The following is an 18,265-nucleotide window of genomic DNA, read 5'->3' as shown; positions in this document are numbered from 1 at the left end:
GAAGACAGAATTTTCAAATAACTCGAACTTTTAAACTGAGTTGGAACTTTTCGCCTTTGAATAAACCAGAAATAGAATATGAATTTTTATTTTGGGCTCATGTTGAGTGTTGATCTTGGTTTTTTTTCGGTTGCACAGAAAAAGGATTTCTTGATACGTCAACTTGTTTTTTCCGCAGTATAATTTCTGATATCAAGGTTCCAATGGCATGCCTATATGACCTCGTTCGTACTCGATTAAGCCTGAGTAGAAACTAAATCGTTAATTCCACAGCCAACGCCCTAGATTCCATATCTGTCCTCTTACTCTTGTTACAATATATTTTTGATCAATGACGTCGTAGAAGTTGATACGATGATTTTCTAGCTTTCTTTAAATAAAGATATAGTTCCGTGGTTTTGATATTCTCTTAGAACATAAGTTACAAAAACACGGAGAACTCTTCATTAGCAAAACAGTGTAAAGAAACCTGAAGATTCCGGGAAGGGCAATTATAAAAAGAGATTGTTTGGTTTTTGTCAATTGACGGTTCGGAGAAGAAGGACAACAACAAAACGGCTTGAGAAATGGGATGTTTTTGTTTCTTGCACAGAGGAAGGAAAACTTACCAAATTGTGAAAACTTGTTTTGCTTGAAAATGAACGCAATAATAAATTTTTGGAAGTTTTTTCCTTGGTTAAAAAACTGATCAACGAAGTATAGTCCAAAATAAAACAATTGATGTTGTTTGTTGACTAGAAGCAAACTTATATGCGCTTTGAATTAAATTGAGTGAAACTCATATACAAATAAATGACACTTATTGCACATTGTTACTTCAACAACATTTCATTAATGTCCAAATGGTTTGATTTTTTTGTGTGATGCTTTTGCAGTAAGACTTAGCCGTGCGGATAAGCAAAGGAGCTTTGAATTTTGTAGTTCGTGTTAAATGACTTGCTCGTTCACGTGAGTTTGGATTTGTTTTGATTGCACCAAGAACAGATTTTCCTAATATGATAAGTCCTTTCCCTCCACCGTAAGTTCGGATATCATGAACTCATTAGCATTTATTATATAGACACGAGTGCTTTTTGGAAAATACTCGAAAATAAAATTCATATTTTCGCGCTGCCGTGTAATATCCTCTATGCATTTCTTCCTTTTATTTTACATCAGAGCTTAATTAAGTTTCCATCACTGTCCTGCATGACTTGTAATGAAATTAATGTTTTTGTTTTGTTTTGTTTTTTACCTAAATGACGTCGAAAAATGTGATAAATAATTCAGTTTCTTGGGACAAAAATGTTCTGTGATTTGAAGTTTCGCTTTTCAATGGATTTCGGTCTCATGGGAAGAAAATATAGTAATTCCAAATTTGTTTCGATCGTGAATTGACGACTGATAAAAGAGATACAATCCGTAAAATAAATTGTTTTCTGCCTTTGTTTGGCTAAACAAATTTAGACTCTCTTTTTCACTGAACTGAGAAAAACTTATGCAAATCAATGATAGCCTCCTACTACTGCCTATTAGAGCAACAACGGCAATGAGTTTTAAAGGGAAGCTAAGATAGAATGGTTAAGCACCTCGAATTTTCTTTGACGCTTAACATGTTTCTACAAAGATCAATTTCCGGCTTACTTTAAAATTTGTGGCCTGATTTGAATGTTTTTTCCCGCTTACGTGTGTTTTGTTTTGTTTTGATTACTGACACCAAGAAAGGATTTTGGAACAAGTTAACTTCCTACCTCCCACTGTAAGTTCAGATATTATTAAATCGCTGGCTTGTCTCTCTGCCTTTGAACGTTTTTCCTGTTGACTAACATGCGACTTTCGCTGTGAATTAAAAAGGTAGAAACTAATATGAGTGCCGGATTAATAAGATTTCCATGCAGGATTATCGAGGTAGAAATTTCACAAAACGGCCGGGACGCCACTCAAACTTGTTAACAAGAAGTATCACACAATTCTTGTGTAAGTGACGTCAATAGGGTTCATAAAAGTGAGACAAGGGTTCGTCGAAACAGAGAAACAACTGGATTCGATTTAACCTGAATGACACAAGACACCTAGCGTTGAATTAGGCTTTTGTTCTCCTTCTTGAGTACAGTTATACGCCTAACCGGCTACCAAAGGCCATGAAAAATAGAAACCTAGGGAGTTGTTTGTGAAATACGTGAACTCAACATACCCCGAAGGTTTTCTCCTCCTGAGTAAAATTTATTTAAAACAGCTGCATTATTTTCTTTAGAATGTTCAATGTTTAAGGAAAAAAGCATAAAATTCCAATTTTCCGTCAACTGTGATTGTCCTTTAATTGCGTGACCGGAACCAGCCGTTCTGTTCATCCTTCGGTGATCGTTGATCAACGATTCTGTTTTCGTTTTTCTTCTGACGTCATGGGAGGAACACCCTACCGGTAGTTAGGACGTCAAATAAGAACGAGGAACAAGCCTTTCGATCTCAAAAAATGCCTTTTTTTTATCTGAGTCGCGAATATCGGTGAATTGTTCATTTTCAAAATTATCCTTTAATAGAAACTCCCTACCCCACCCTTCACAACACCACTTACTTACCCCAGAGTGTCAGTCGTTTTGTCCTTGAGGTTGTGTGAATGTTTTGTCCCTTTTAAACGTAACTGTCTTGTACCTTGGCGTGCAACATTTTCTCTTGCAGCCGTACACCCTGGAAAGTCACATGATGTAAATTATACATTGGGCTTCTCAGGTAGGTATTAATTTCGTCCTCTGTATTCAAATTTCTCCTAATAAGCCAGACTGGCATAAAAATATGAACCGCTTATTTTCTTTCAAGACCGGGCTTTTTGGTCTCTTGGGGCTTAAGCGGATTCCCCCTCCCCTTCTCCCCCTTCATAACCAAAGCTGTGGCATTGCAGCTTGGAGGATGAACAGTGCTTTTCCATTTGAGGTCCGAAACAAGGTGATGACCGGTTGGCTCAGTTGGTTGAGCGTCGGACTACCGTGTGTGAGGTCGTGTATTCAAACCCCGGCCGGACCAACACTCAGGGTCTTTAAATAACTGAGAAGAAAGTGCTGCCTTTGTAATGACATCTGCAAATGGTTACACTTTCTAGTCTTCTCGGATAAGACTGGAAGAAGAGACTAGTCTCGGATAAACCGTAGGCCCCTTCTCACAACACTTCAATTTTCATAACCCTGTGGGACATTAAAGAACCCTCGCACTAATCGCAAAGAGTGGGGCATGGAGTTTCCGGTGTGCTGGTCTGGTTTTTTTGTGCTATTTCATGATTTCATAGGTTGGGTGGGTTGGCAGCGGCGCCTACATATGCTGATGTCCGATCTAATTCTTACACCGAAGTAAAGTAAGCCGCATTTGAACTAACATGTATATAGAAAATGCGGTATATAAATACCATTACCATTGCCATGACATAGACATTACGTCGTGATTTTTTAGAAGGAGGCCGTCTTGCGTTTGTTTATTTTTCCTTGCTTGGTGTTTTTCTTTTTGTACGAACATTTCAGTTTTGTCTTTGAATACAACAACAATGACTGACAAAGTGATGAACATTCAATTCCTAGGCTGAACTCCAAGCATTCATGGCAAGGAGTCCAACCAAAGTTGCAAGTGAAAGCGACGTCTCTCCAGTTGGTGAAGATAAACTGGATTTTGATGACAACACTTTGAGAGGTGAGAAGAAACATATGATGAGATGATTTTCTTTTAATGTAGATCTTCTTTTACCACATCTTGTATTTTGATTCCCGTAATAACCCCCTCCCCACATTTCTTTACTTTGTAGCCCGGGTGTGCAAGTATCACCAGTTCCAAGCCCCGCTGATATACCTCGGTTGTAAGCCCACCTATCCCCCATCCCGACCAAACTCTCACGAAGTTGTTGAAGTGAAGGGCTTATAATCAGATTTTGGGCGATACGATTAATATCCAAGACTTTTAAATTACTTAATTTGATTTTTAGCCATAGCAGAGGTTTACAATATTGAAGGGAATGAGAGATACGAAGAGGAAGATCTCAGCAACGCCATACACTTCTATACGGAGGGAATTCAAGTGAACTGTAAGGATGAAGAGCTGAATGCCGCACTGTACAGCAACAGGGCGGACGCATATTTCTGTTTAGGTAAGATCTTTTTATATTTTAAGGTTTTTCCTAACTTAGGTATTTTAACATCGCAAATTTAAAGAGTACTTTAATTTGAAACCTCATTATTTAATTTACTACCTCATCATTTATTTATCTTTCTGTATCTATCCCTCTACAGGAAATTATGAACATTCACTAAGAGATGCAAAACTTGCCACTGGTTTCCACCCACTGTTTATCAAAGCGATTGTGAGAGGTAAGATTTTTGAAGAATAGAACTCCATTTGTGGAGGCGGCTGTTGTTTGCAGTTGAAAATGTTTCGTTCAAAATGTTTTGCTTAAAACTATGTTCGTTGAAAAGCTACTTTGTATTTATAGCGAATTAAATAGTTATAGCTCCCTCAGGACCATTATATAACCCTCCTTAACATTCAAATTTGCATTGTGGCTGACGAAGTTTGGTGGATCTAAACGAAATATCCCACTTTTAAGTTTTGATTGCGCCCTTAGTACAGAAGTTTTATATTTTAGAATCTATTACTCATTTTAACTCTAAATCTTGTGACTGTTTTCTAACCCTGAAGAATTAAATTATTGCCACGTTGGGCATTCAAAAGTAAAAGATTGGTCGAGCTTATCGAGCTTTTTAAAAAGTGTTTAATCGTTTTATTTTGTATCAATTATTATACAGAGATTAGACGAGCATTAACGAAACTATAGAATCATTGCGATATATCGTTCACTGAACTAAATTGCTAATTCCGTTGACTGGAAAGAATTGTGAATTATAAATTTGGTATGTATATCATCACTAAGGAGAAATATTTGCCAGAGTACTCATCATATTTTATTTTTCATTAGGAGCAAGTGCCTGTGTTCAGCTAAATCAGATTGAGGAAGCCATCACGTGTTGTGATAAGGGATTAGCAGTATCCTTCACTGTACACTAACAAGTAAAAAGAAAAATAGATATAACTCAGTTTTACAACTTTGAAATAACCGAAACTTGGCTTATTTACAAAGATGAACTTTTTTAAGAGAAATAATTATGATGACGTTTTTTGTGCACGCAACTATTTTCCACAAGGAAACCTTTTCTTGAAACGTTGCACTTCAAGAGGGATCTAAACACAGACTACTAAGAAAATGTTATTCTGACATTAAAAACTTTGAAAGTTTTTGAAAAGTTGACCGTTTTCTCGCTCACATCACCCACTTTCAACACAATGTTTTGAATAATTTTTTCTGTTAGCCGTTGGACTTTCTTAAAATTCTTGTTTTGTTAATGAAAAAGGCTAAAGGTTTTAAGTCGAAACTTAGCTTCGTACACCGAGCCTCATATGGAATGTTTTGAATACCTTTGTCATACCATGTAACGTCCTACTGTAATCCAGTGACCACTCGTTGTCTCTGGTGTTTCCCATAAGGGTTTTGAAATCCCTGATTACATCTGTTTTTGACTTATTAGAGATCTTAACAATTGTAAGATTGACAAAAATAACCAGAAGTTGTTGGAAATAAGGCGCCGGTGTGTGAGGGAACAAAGCAAGCTGCAAGCTGCTGGGGAAAAGGCAGTGAAGGATCAGTCAGAAACTCAAACTGTAAGTTTGAAGATCTATTCTGTGTATATTAGTTGAGAGAAACAACTTAATTAGCAACGCTAAAAGAGCATTACCAATCTGTGGCATCACACCTTGTTGGTTGTTTCGCTGAATTCGGATTACAGAAACCTTTCCACCTTGCGTACAAGGAAACCGTATTACAATTCCGAGAGTGACCGGTGTCTAAGTTTCACTAACGAGTATCAGGGTCGTAACGAGGTATATGGCATCAAGGATCAAAGGCAAAAAGGGGGGTGGGATCAGGAATCACAGGTCCGGGACCTTGGATCTCAAGCCGTGGGATCGGCATCAGTAGTGCTGTGAGGCAATCAAGGATCAAGTTTTCCGACAGAAAATCAAATATCATAAAATGACAAAATTCAGTTTAACTGCACGGAAAGAGCTGTCTCCGTTTACAAATTGAAGTGTTTTTGCGGTAATTTTTTGTTCCGGTTCTAAACTGTATGCAATACGATCTGCTGGACTAGCTTGACTACAAAACGTGGATATTTTCCCGAATTCTTAAATATAGTTAATAATAATAATAATAATAATAATAATAATAATAATAATAGTGATAATAATAATTACTACTTATATAGCGCTTATCCAGTTCTGCTCTAAGCGCTTTACAAAGATGATAAGAATTCATATCTATTTCAAATAATTCGAAAAAAGATGAGTTTTAAGTTTACGTTTAACAAGATTTAAATTGTCACAAGAACGGATGTCACCAGGTAGTTTGTTCCAGAGTTCTGGGGCCGAAACAGCAAAAGCTCTGGAGCCATATGACTTGAGATTATAGTTGACTGGACACAGGCGGAATGCGTACGACGACCGGAGCGTTCTTGAAGTTGAATAGCGGCGTACCAGGTCTTGTATGTAGATGGGGGACTCCTGGTGAAGAGCTTTGTGGGTGAGCAGAATTATTTTGAATTTAACTCGCTCGAAAACTGGAAGCCAGTGGAGGTCGAATAAAATAGGGGTTATGTGGTCATACTTGCAAGAGCCGAACCATGTTATCCTTTTTTAGTACATACCAGTGACTCTCTGCTGTGATTGACTCAGTTGGTTGGAGCTATACATGACTGCAGTGGCTGATCTATCGAATTGGTCTGGGTCTTTGACTGCTGAATAAGGACTTGGGAAAAAATTCATACAATAGACATTGCCTTTTGCCAATGTTTTCCCTCTGGTTGAAATCTATCACACGAAGATGGTGCTTGGCACAATTTAACGAAGACGTCTTCATTTGTAGAGACATATACATACCCTTTCGACAGTGAAAGACGATGCCTTTTAGAAGACAAAATCCTGTTATCAAATAACTCGTTTTTGCAATTGGTACTGTATACTACTATTGCATACTTTTTTGTGTGACCAAGCTCAAGAGACCATATATGATCTCTTGCTAGCCTTGAGCATATTTCACTATTTTAACAGCTCCTGATAATATCATACAAAGTTTCATTTCCAAGCTTTCAACACAAATTACTTTTCCGCAGAATATCAAGTGGCAAGCGTTAAAGAAGATGCAGCAATAACGAAGCTTGCTCTGATTATGCTAGGGATAAGGTGCTTAAGACGTCCGAGTAACCAAACTTAATGCACAAAGCTTACAAGGCGGCAAGGGAATCGTCCAAATTTTGATAACAAATTTGCTTCTCACTGAAATTAAATAGATGCAAATCGAGAGAGATATAAAGATCTTTTTCAAGTTTCCTTTCTCTGCCCAAATTAATAAGTATTTGCTCAGTCTGGTGCGGCAAGGACCATCTAATCATTCTGGTTCTGTGAAATACTGTAGTTTCCTAGATCGTTGGTCAAGCCCTGCGTTAGCCATTATCTATTTCAAAGATACCTCATTGTCATCTCGTTTTCGTACTTACAAGTGCGGACGGATAGTTCATGGCAAGATGATATAAGAAGACTTCAATTTGAGAAACGTCTAGTCTTTCCGATAAAGAACCTAAAGGAATGCCGGATTCATAGTGTAGGACACTCGCTTGACTCAGCAAAGAGACACCAGGAATCTTTAGGGTAGCTCTTCTTCATTCTTAAAGGAACTTGCTCTTCACTGCAACAGCTCGGCAACAATTTTACGACAATTCAGTTCCATTCTACGTCTACTCTACAAGTAATCTAAGACTATTCTACTCAATTGTACATCTTTTCTACATCTTTTCTACCAATATCACTCAAATCACGTCTTACTTTTCTTACTTTATAGTATACTGTGAACATGTTTACGACTGTAATTCAACCAAGGCCAGATGGTCCCAACCAGAGATAGGAATTGGTTTTGCCAAAATACTCTAACAGAAAAGAACAACGCAACTGTTCTAAGAAAATACATAGAAAGGGAAACCAATCAGGCTGATAAAATCCTTAGTAAGAGTGTTTTGCCTTGATTTTAACCTTCGAGAAGGACCAAGCCAAGGTTAAAGGAAGTGGGCAAACCTGTCCACAGCACAGCTGTCAACTCTTATCTTTGAACAACAGGAAAATGTCAAATAATCTGGAAAATATCCATCAAAACGGCCGAAAGGAAATAACAGCTGTATTCTAAAATTAAAGTCGAAAACATACCCTTAAAAAAACTCAAGCGACACTTCATTGTGGCCCATGTTGTGGTTTATTCAGGTTTAATCAAGCAACAATTATACGCCGTTTGTCCGACCCAGTTCCCGCGTTTGAGCTAAACCCAGGGATCAACTAATTTTCACGGGATCAGGGATCAAGATTTATAAAGATTTTGGAATCGGGGATCAAAATTTAAGGCCAAAATGTGGGATCAGTCGGGAAAAAATATACGTCGTTACGACCCTGGAGTCTATTGATAACTGCTAATAAGACCTGTTGGCGGCTCAGTGATCAATTGTCAACTGAAATTAACAAATCGTAACATTTTGTCATCCGAAAGGTGCCCTGGTACCTGGCCATTTGCTTTGCTCTTGTGAATTCCTTACCAGACGTATGCGGGTAGCTTAAGGTGAAAAAACGTCTGAGGCCGTTATAATTTTTTAATGCAAGCCCAATATTTGGGGGCTAAAACAATTCTTCCAGCGTGTTTTGTTCGCCAGATTAACTGAAGTATGACGCAGTGAGTTGTCTCGGTTACTAGGGTAACCCCACCTGAATAATTTACTTGGAAACCCAGGAAAACTTTGTCTTGGCTGCTGGAAAAACCCTTGCCCTTTGTTCACCATACCTCCTATAAGCAAGGCCTTACTCACGTTACATCTACGCATTACAACAAGCAAACATTTTCGAGATTAACCCTGGGACGTATAATACAAGAGAGGGGAGGGTAGATGCCAACCATTTCAACGCTTTTGGGATTATGTTTAGCATCTCTTACCGTGTGGGGTAGGGGAAGGGGACAAGACTTTAACTACCTGTTCACTTTTTACCATTAGTCTCGTGAACATTCTCCTTTAACAAGTGATATTTTCATGGCAAGCAAGTTTGAAATATGCAAGTAGCCTCAATGTTTTGCTTTTTTACGCACAATTCTGTGTTTTCAAAATTATTTCTGGTATTTGTCTATTTGCAATTGTTTTCGATTCATTTGAAGTGATTTTCTAACAATGGAAAATCCAAGATGTTAGCCCACGCAGTCGGCGGTATTATCCGCGCGAAAATATAAAGCTTTCTTAGACGGCGGAGAGGCCATGATAGGTGTACGCCGCGACAACGAGAGGCATAAGCTGCAAGAAAATACCACCTGACAGATTTCAAATCTCCTTTTCCCCATTCTCCTCGCGGTTTTGCTGTGTTTGGTAGGCATCTCTGGCAAAGTAGTGTTAAGTTATGTCAAAATGCTTTGGAGCTAAACTTCCAACTTCCAACTTCCTCCTTTCCGCCAACATCCTGCCAGCTACGCAGGCTACCAAGATGTCGGATGCAATTATGGTTGCTATAACAATCAATGACGTCAAATGACTTCGTCACATGACCACCTTATCTTATAGTGGACAAAATTAAGGCTCGGTCAATACCAGTTTTGGAAGTGGATCAGATATCAGGAATACTCCGTTCGAGTGAAACATCAACGGCTAACAGACAAAGAGGAATTATTATATTAATTTTGCACGTGAGAACATTAAAAAGGTAGTTGCTTAAACTTAGCGTTGAATGAACGTGGCTCTTCTTATTCCAAGTGGTCACGTGAGTGGTATAGAAGGGTATCGAGGCAACCGATGTTTCTCTTAAGTTACGATATCGTTCAGGGAAGCCCCTGTATCGATATAGAATGTTTGATATCGAGATCTACCACCCTTCCCTCCCTCCTTAAACTACAATGGGTTATCTATGGACAATAAAACGAGGCTACAAATATGTCAACAGAACAAAAAACCCAAGGGAGGTGTTCCAACCATGCTCCATTTTACCATGTTTTGGATGTGAAGTTACTAGTACGTCTATGGATTAAAATAATAGCGAGATATCAAGATTAATTTCTAGGGGCCTCAGTTTTTAACCAGAACCCAATATATCACTTAACCTTAACCGCTTGTTTGTTTCAAGTTTTGAGGTGCGTTGATTTCTAAATTTTTTGGAAGATATTTGCGACGAGTTGTAATCATGAACGACAGTATGGAGTTATTCCAGGGTTCGAAACACCTCGCTGTTGAAACGAAACTAGCTAGCTAGCTGGCGTCTAACGTTTGAATAAAAATAAAGGGAATTTATTTCGAGTTTACATGTTGTGAACGCCCATGCAGACTATAGAGATCTATTGAGTATTTTGATTTCGATTGAGATAACATCATAAAGTGGTTATGGCTCCCTAAACGCTAACTCGTGATTGGCCCATAAACTGTGACTAACACTTCCACACGTACTTGGGTTCGTCATAAAGAGATCAAAGCTTCAAACCTTTTTTACGCACCACCAGCAAAGTTTGATTGTTGGCAAGATACTTGATACCCAAAAACATTATTAGACTGAATACAAAGTTCTTCATCTATTTAAACAACTTACTTTGATAGATTGCTTGCCATAAATCCGAGTAAAAAAATAATATCTGCTTCTCTCTGTTTTTCGTTAATTGAAAATGCGTTTTTGCGTATTATGCTTTATTTTACTGCTATTTCAGTCCTTATCCTTGGTTAGCTTCTTTATGTTCACAAACTAAATAAATATTTCTTTAGTTAATAAATTTCTATCAAAACGTTAAGCATATTGAAATGGTTTGCTGCGCTAAGAATAAGTTTCCTTATTGGACACCAAAATGTGCACGATCAGCTTTTATTTTGAATAATAGTTTTACTTTCAAACCGTTCCTATTCAAAAAAGGCACGAATTTACGAAACAGAACTGACTTGAATAACATCAAGGTTCTATAAATGATGGCTATAACAAGTCAATGAAGATCTAGAAGAAAAACTAGAAGAAGATCAAAAAGAACACAAGGCAAACCCGCAAACTAAATTGTTTTTCTTGTTATGTTCGAGACAACTCCACACTAATAAACATGTCTACTTGTTAACATTCGTTTAAAAGGTGTTCACACTTTTAAATTTCAAATTTTCATTATTTATAGTTTTTTACTATCACTGTCTATATGTCGTTTTTCTTCTCTCTAAAAACTGTTATAATCTTTTATCACGAAAGGCTGGGAACAAATCTTAATTGGTACATAGCGGTATGTGAGAGTATAATGGTGCACGGTGTGGAAAACCTGCAAGCAAGCTCTCTTTTAGGTCAGCTGCATATGGAATCGGGGGTAGGAAGAACAGCACCAATCCTCTCGCTTGAGCTATCTTCCGCGGCTGACCTACAAGTGAGCTTGCTCGGAGGCTTCGGAGCAGATGTTGATGTCGATTAAGATTGATTACAAACGTGCTCTCGTTCCTTCGCTGTTAAAAATCAAGTAGTGTCAAGTCGCATTGGGTATAACACGTGGTATAACACTTGACAGATTATTTAACAGCTAGCTGAAAACAAAAGATCAGCAAACCAATTGCGATTTATCAAACTACCACATGTTACTGGGTCCATGATTAGTTGTTTATCATTGACAGGACAATGGCACCTTCGTAGTCCAAACTGGCAGAGATGCGAAAAGCATCGGAAAAATCAAAACACCGATACAAGGAAGGGCGTATGGTAATCTGGGTAACGCTTATCGCAGTCTTGGAGATTTCAAAAAAGCCATAGACTACCATGAACGTCACCTAAAAATCGCAAAAGAAGTTGGAGACATTTCAGGTGAAGGAAGGGCGTATGGTAATCTAGGCTGCGCTTATGACAGTCTTGGAGATTTCAAAAAAGCCATAGACTACCATGAACGTCACCTAAAAATCGCAAAAGAAGTTGGAGACATTTCAGGTGAAGGAAGGGCGTATTGTGGTCTAGGCTGCGCTTATGACAATCTTGGAGATTTCAAAAAAGCCATAGACTACCATGAACGTCACCTAAAAATCGCAAAAGAAGTTGGAGACATTTCAGGTGAAGTAGGGGCGTATTGTAACTAGGCAACGCTTATCGCAGTCTTGGAGATTTCAAAAAAGCCATAGACTACCATGAACGTCACCTAAAAATCGCAAAAGAAGTTGGAGACATTTCAGGTGAAGGAGGGGCGTATTGTAATCTAGGCAACGCTTATCGCAGTCTTGGAGATTTCAAAAAAGCCATAGACTACCATGAACGTCACCTAAAAATCGCAAAAGAAGTTGGAGACATTTCAGGTGAAGGAATGGCGTATGGTAATCTAGGCTGCGCTTATGACAGTCTTGGAGATTTCAAAAAAGCCATAGACTACCATGAACGTCACCTAAAAATCGCAAAAGAAGTTGGAGACATTTCAGGTGAAGGAACAGCGTATGGTAATCTAGGCAACGCTTATCGCAGTCTTGGAGATTTCAAAAAAGCCATAGACTACCATGAATGTGACCTAACAATCGCAAAAGAAGTTGGAGACATTTCAGGTGAAGGAACGGCGTATGGTAATCTGGGCTGCGCTTATCGCAGTCTTGGAGATTTCAAAAAAGCCATAGACTACCATGAACGTCACCTAACAATCGCAAAAGAAGTTGGAGACATTTCAGGTGAAGGAAGGGCGTATGGTAATCTGGGCTGCGCTTATCGCAGTCTTGGAGATTTCAAAAAAGCCATAGACTACCATGAACGTCACCTAAAAATCGCAAAAGAAGTTGGAGACATTTCAGGTGAAGGAACGGCGTATGGTAATCTAGGAAACGCTTATCACAGTCTTGGAGATTTCAAAAAAGCCATAGACTACCATGAACGTCACCTTAAAATCGCAAAAGAAGTTGGAGACATTTCAGGTGAAGGAATGGCGTATGGTAATCTAGGCTGCGCTTATGACAGTCTTGGAGATTTCAAAAAAGCCATAGACTACCATGAACGTCACCTAAAAATCGCAAAAGAAGTTGGAGACATTTCAGGTGAAGGAATGGCGTATGGTAATCTAGGCAACGCTTATCGCAGTCTTGGAGATTTCAAAAAAGCCATAGACTACCATGAATGTGACCTAACAATCGCAAAAGAAGTTGGAGACATTTCAGGTGAAGGAACGGCGTATGGTAATCTGGGCTGCGCTTATCGCAGTCTTGGAGATTTCAAAAAAGCCATAGACTACCATGAACGTCACCTAAAAATCGCAAAAGAAGTTGGAGACATTTCAGGTGAAGGAACGGCGTATGGTAATCTAGGCTGCGCTTATGACAGTCTTGGAGATTTCAAAAAAGCCATAGACTACCATGAACGTCACCTTAAAATCGCAAAAGAAGTTGGAGACATTTCAGGTGAAGGAAGGGCGTATTGTGGTCTAGGCTGCGCTTATGACAGTCTTGGAGATTTCAAAAAAGCCATAGACTACCATGAACGTCACCTAAAAATCGCAAAAGAAGTTGGAGACATTTCAGGTGAAGGAACGGCGTATTGTAATCTAGGCAACGCTTATGACAGTCTTGGAGATTTCAAAAAAGCCATAAACTACCATAAACGTCACCTAAGAATCGCAAAAGAAGTTGGAGACATTTCAGGTGAAGGAAAGGCGTATGGTAATCTAGGCAACGCTTATGGCAATCTTGGGGATTTGAAGAAAGCCGCAGACTACCATGAACGTGACCTAAAAATCGCAAAAGAAGTTGGAGACATTTCAGGTGAAGGAAAGGCGTACAGTAATCTAGGCAGTGTTTATGGCGTTCTTGGAGATTCCGAAAGAGCAATAGAGTACTTTGAACGTGTCCTAGAAATCGCAAAAGAACTTGAAGAAATTTCGTTGGAAGAAAAGGCGTGTGCTAATCTAGGCGTCGCTTATGAGAATCTTGGCGATTTCAAAAAAGCCATAGACTACCTTGAACGTTCCATAGAAATCGCAAAACAAGTGATGGACAAAGTTGCAATTGGCCAATTATTTTATTGCCTTGGTAGGGTCTTTCAAGCAACTGGCTCTATATTTAAAGCTGCAGATTGTTTTCAACAAAGCGTAACAACGCTCAATGATGTAAGACATCTTCTTGTGTTTAAGGACGACTTGAAGGTGAGCTTGCGCAATTTGCACCAGGATGCGTACGTTAGTTTATGGCGTTCGTTGTTACGGCAAAGCAAGGTTTTTGAGGCTCTGTTTTCTGCTGAGAAGGGACGTGCACAGGCTCTGAAAGATCTCTTGGAGTTCAAGTATGCAGCCAAAAGCACCCGAGTAGAATCTAGCACAGAAATAGACACTGTAGCTGACATTTCAGGTTTTCTTCCTTGCAGTACAGTTTTCATAGCGCTTGCGTACCAAGAAGTAATCTTGTGGGTTTTCCAGAAAGGAAAGGATGTTCAGTTAAGACGAAAACAGATCCCCGATGGTCAAGTTGATGTCGACACTTTCTTGAGCTCCTTGATGTCAACGGCAAGGCGGGAAATCGGTGTAAGAGCTTTTCTCAAATGTGAGGATCGTTCCCTGGATACCGCAAGAGAACAGAACCTTCGAGATGAGAGATCCCCTCCTGAGAAGGGACAAAATCAATCCTCACATCTCCAGCAAAGTGCTTTAAGTTTATTATATGAGACCATCATTAATCCTATCCAAGATTTATTGGTTGACAATGAAATTATATTCGTCCCCGAGGGTCCATTGTGTTTGGCTCCTTTCCCTGCATTCATGGACTCAGATTCAAGGTACCTTTGCGAATCGTTCAAAGTGCGGGTGATTCCATCGCTGACAAGTTTGAAATTGATCGCAGATTGTCCAGCAGATTACCACATTAAGACTGAAGCGCTTCTCGTGGGTGATCCTTGGGTGCAAGATGTTACTTTCGAGGGGACGAAGTTACAGCAGCTGCCATTCGCACAAGAAGAGGTGCAGATGATTGGGCGAATACTGCACACTGCACCGCTCATTGGAAGACAGGCAACGAAGAATGAAGTGTTAAAACGACTCTCTTCGGTTGGTTTGGTTCACATTGCAGCACATGGGCGGATGGAAACAGGAGAAATTGCTTTAGCACCAAACCCTATACCAGTATCACGGGCTCCTGTGGAAGAAGACTTCGTTTTAACGATGAGAGATGTGCTGAATATTCAGGTGAGGGCAAGACTGGTTGTTTTGAGTTGTTGTCATAGTGGCCGAGGAGAGATTAAGGCTGAAGGTGTGGTTGGCATCGCACGAGCATTTCTGGGTGCCGGTGCTCGGTCTGTTCTGGTGTCATTGTGGGCGATAGATGACGAGGCCACTATGAAGTTCATGAGAAGTTTCTACCAGCACTTAGAGCAAGGAAAGAGTGCCAGTGCAGCTCTGAACCAAGCCATGAAATGCATGAGGGAATCTGACAGATGTAGTGAAGTGAAGCACTGGGCTCCGTTTGTACTCATTGGTGATGACGTCACAATCGATTTTGGTGGAGAGGAATAGTTGACCATCTAGATGACCTGGAATGTAAGTAAGCTGATATTGAAATGCTGAGCTGTTGGAACTACAAAATGCAGAAAAACCCTCCAATTTTGCTTTTTTTAGTTCTGATTTAATCAAAATCTGAAACCTGATATTTTCCGATATAAAGAAAAATATAACATTTTTCCTAACAACCAAGTGCGTTTTTCGAATGTTGTTGTTTTTCTTCTTTGCTCTTCTGTTGTTGTTGTTTTTTTTTTTTTATCACTCAGGATTGTTTACCAGTTGTAAATGGTTTGATGTGAAGCTAGTAAACTTTCACTCCAAAATAAGTTGGCCTTTCATACGCCCTTACTGATGGCCAATGTGATATTTCCTAGCGTTTAGCAATTTTGCAGCCACACATGGTGGTGAATGACTTGATCAGAAACGATTAAATGTAAACAAGCAGTTTTAGAAGTTGGGACAGTAAATATCTAAATCCTTTAAAGAATGACAAAGCATAGAGGGTAGAGAAACCGAAAACAAACTTCCTCGTCACTAGTCACTAAACTTGTTATACGCGATTATTTCAGACTTTTCTAGTTGTTACTCAAATGTATCTTTTTGTTGCTTTTGCTTTGTAGCTACTGAATGTGGAGCTGTAATAAATGAAGAAAAGATCAGAGGATCATTAATGATGGCTTACATGAGGAAGGATCATCATGACAAGACAAAGATGACTAGGAACTCGTTAAAAGGACTGTAAATAGCTTGTAAATTTTAAGTATCTCCGGGTTCTGATTGTTTAATTAGTCTGAACGGTTATCAAATGTCCGGACTCCCTCTCAAAAAGTCTTCGCTCTACCTTCAAATAATGAAATGTGTTTATACTAAAGAGGGAAAAAGCATCGCAGTTCTAATTGACCCAGGAATTTTATCGAGGATGTTATATTTGATAAAGAAATGCGATAATTCTTTGCTGCTACTAAACCGCAAGTCGGATGAATGTAAGGAAAGCATAAGACGAGACTCGATCGCTCTCAAATGATGCATTTAATAAATTTTGTCAAATCTGTACCGTGCAGCAGACACAGGAATTATGCCTTTGAAACACTGTTCGCTTGGAAATACATTTCAGTCTCGTACGTAAAATAAATGTCATGTTGATGACGTGCATTATTAGTACTATTAATCGTGAGAGATATTTTCCTTAGTGGCTACTGGGGAATAGTTCGTATTTAAACCCTTCTAAGCGAGACTTCCTGGGGCTGCCCATGTACAGTACAGTGTATTATAATCATACTTTTACATAAGGATGGTACTGTTTTCACGATTTTGATAAGAGTCAAATGTGAAGTATATCTGAGACTTTTTCAAGTTTTTCAAATTTTCTGTTTACACGGATCAAATAAACTAGCACTTCTCAGTGGAAAATAAATTATTTATAAAAATAAAAGAACAAGGATAAAAGGAACCACACTAGTGTCTCGTATTAAAAAATAGGACTTCTGTTTATCACAGCAGGTTTAATTACGTCGTAATAGACTAATTACGAAATTTTAAAATTTTAGCTTGTTTTCGAGGCTTAGGGGAATAAAACAGAAGAAATTAATTATTCATCTCTTAGCCTCAATGTTATTTCTGTTGTTTTATTCCGCCTGGTAGCCAGGTACGAAGTTTATTGCATCGAAATCTGATTGGTCTATTCAAAGCTGTTACAACTGCCATTTCTTCCACTCTTCATCAGTTGATACCACAACAGTGCAACATAAGCAGACAGCTCGGAATATTCGTTCAAAGTGAATCAGCCATATTTCCACTTGTAGTTGACCACTAAATGTTAGTGTTCCAAAAATCATTTTTTTTCTTCTATCCATTCTTACAACCTCTCCAAATTTCACTCAAATTCAAGTGTACCCCCGCCTTAAAGTTCAAATTGTTGGGCTGCAAATTCGAAATGCCAGTCTCAATTACTTCTTTGCGGAAGAAAATTGAGTAATGAACGATAAAAACAATGGAATACGTCTGTCTTAGGACTATCGGTCTGATGGTTGCCCCTTGGAAATTTTAATGTTCCTGATTAAAATTAGCAAATAATCCTCGGCATTTGTTTTAAGAACATCAAATTCTCGAGGAGAAACTATCAGCCGATAGTCCCTCGACAAAAACACTCGATTATTTAAATAGGTTCCCTGCAATGAACTGTTATATGAAAGGAACAAAGAAATCGGGTAAAAGCAAGATATAACGTAACATGTGAAAATATGGTTGGTTGGCAAGGACTCAAACCTCAGTCTCCTGCATTCAAGGCAGAAGTGACAATCACTATACTGCAGGCGAATCTACAGTCGGATGTGAGCGAAATAGAACAGCTAAACCTTATTCCTACAACTTTTATTGTCTCTCTCCACCCTGGGAAACTGCAATGGCAATCTGACGAAAGAAGATAAACCAACATTTCATGCAGGAGTGGGGACGGGGGAAGGAAGGGGGCATTTCTACTTTCTTTACATACTTAAGAAACTGGCGATAAAAGGCCGGAATCCCTTAGCCTCTAAGGTTGAGAAGTCAGTTGTTTCAAGCACGTTATGAATTCCTTGCTAAAGCTCAAATGATTTCTTTGATCGAAAGCTAAAATATGTTTTGAAATCCAACAAAATTTTTTTTTTTGTCTGCAAATGGTAGTGGATCACCTAACGCAATAACATATGCCTCAACTGAAACTAAGGCATATTAGCCGGCTTTTATCAAGCTAATAGC

At 38.9% G+C, this 18,265-nt stretch overlaps 2 protein-coding genes across 2 annotated transcripts; both read left to right on the top strand.

The window, feature by feature from the left end:
* The first annotated feature begins 2,627 nt into the window (after nucleotides 1–2,627).
* LOC146472304 (hsp70/Hsp90 co-chaperone CNS1 homolog) lies at nucleotides 2,628–5,074 on the top strand. Its single transcript, XM_085119676.1, has 5 exons — nucleotides 2,628–2,709; nucleotides 3,546–3,654; nucleotides 3,944–4,105; nucleotides 4,248–4,325; nucleotides 4,931–5,074. Exons 2-5 carry the CDS (start codon nucleotides 3,564–3,566, stop codon nucleotides 5,017–5,019), a joined length of 420 nt encoding a protein of 139 aa, XP_084975802.1. The 5' UTR covers nucleotides 2,628–2,709; nucleotides 3,546–3,563; the 3' UTR covers nucleotides 5,020–5,074.
* A 7,064-nt stretch (nucleotides 5,075–12,138) lies between these two features.
* Nucleotides 12,139–17,080, top strand: LOC146472303 (uncharacterized). Its single transcript, XM_085119675.1, has 2 exons — nucleotides 12,139–15,568; nucleotides 16,150–17,080. Exon 1 carries the CDS (start codon nucleotides 12,374–12,376, stop codon nucleotides 15,542–15,544), a length of 3,171 nt encoding a protein of 1,056 aa, XP_084975801.1. The 5' UTR covers nucleotides 12,139–12,373; the 3' UTR covers nucleotides 15,545–15,568; nucleotides 16,150–17,080.
* Nucleotides 17,081–18,265: the final 1,185 nt, after the last annotated feature.

This window comes from Pavona decussata, unplaced genomic scaffold (genome assembly GCF_977016875.1).
Source record: "Pavona decussata unplaced genomic scaffold, jaPavDecu1.1 SCAFFOLD_100, whole genome shotgun sequence".
NCBI lineage: Eukaryota > Metazoa > Cnidaria > Anthozoa > Scleractinia > Agariciidae > Pavona > Pavona decussata.
Note: the sequence above shows the minus strand (reverse complement) of the source record. Positions and strands in the feature narration are given on the sequence as shown.

What these genes read in the sequence shown, in the direction of transcription:
- LOC146472303 (XM_085119675.1), top strand. Translation starts at nt 12,374, where the DNA reads ATGGCGTATGGTAATCTAGGCTGCGCTTATGACAGTCTTGGAGATTTC.
- LOC146472304 (XM_085119676.1), top strand. Translation starts at nt 3,564, where the DNA reads ATGGCAAGGAGTCCAACCAAAGTTGCAAGTGAAAGCGACGTCTCTCCA. An exon ending in TGATGACAACACTTTGAGAG is followed by an intron (nt 3,655 to 3,943) that starts GTGAGAAGAAAC and finishes TTTGATTTTTAG; the next exon opens with CCATAGCAGAGGTTTACAAT. An exon ending in GGACGCATATTTCTGTTTAG is followed by an intron (nt 4,106 to 4,247) that starts GTAAGATCTTTT and finishes ATCCCTCTACAG; the next exon opens with GAAATTATGAACATTCACTA.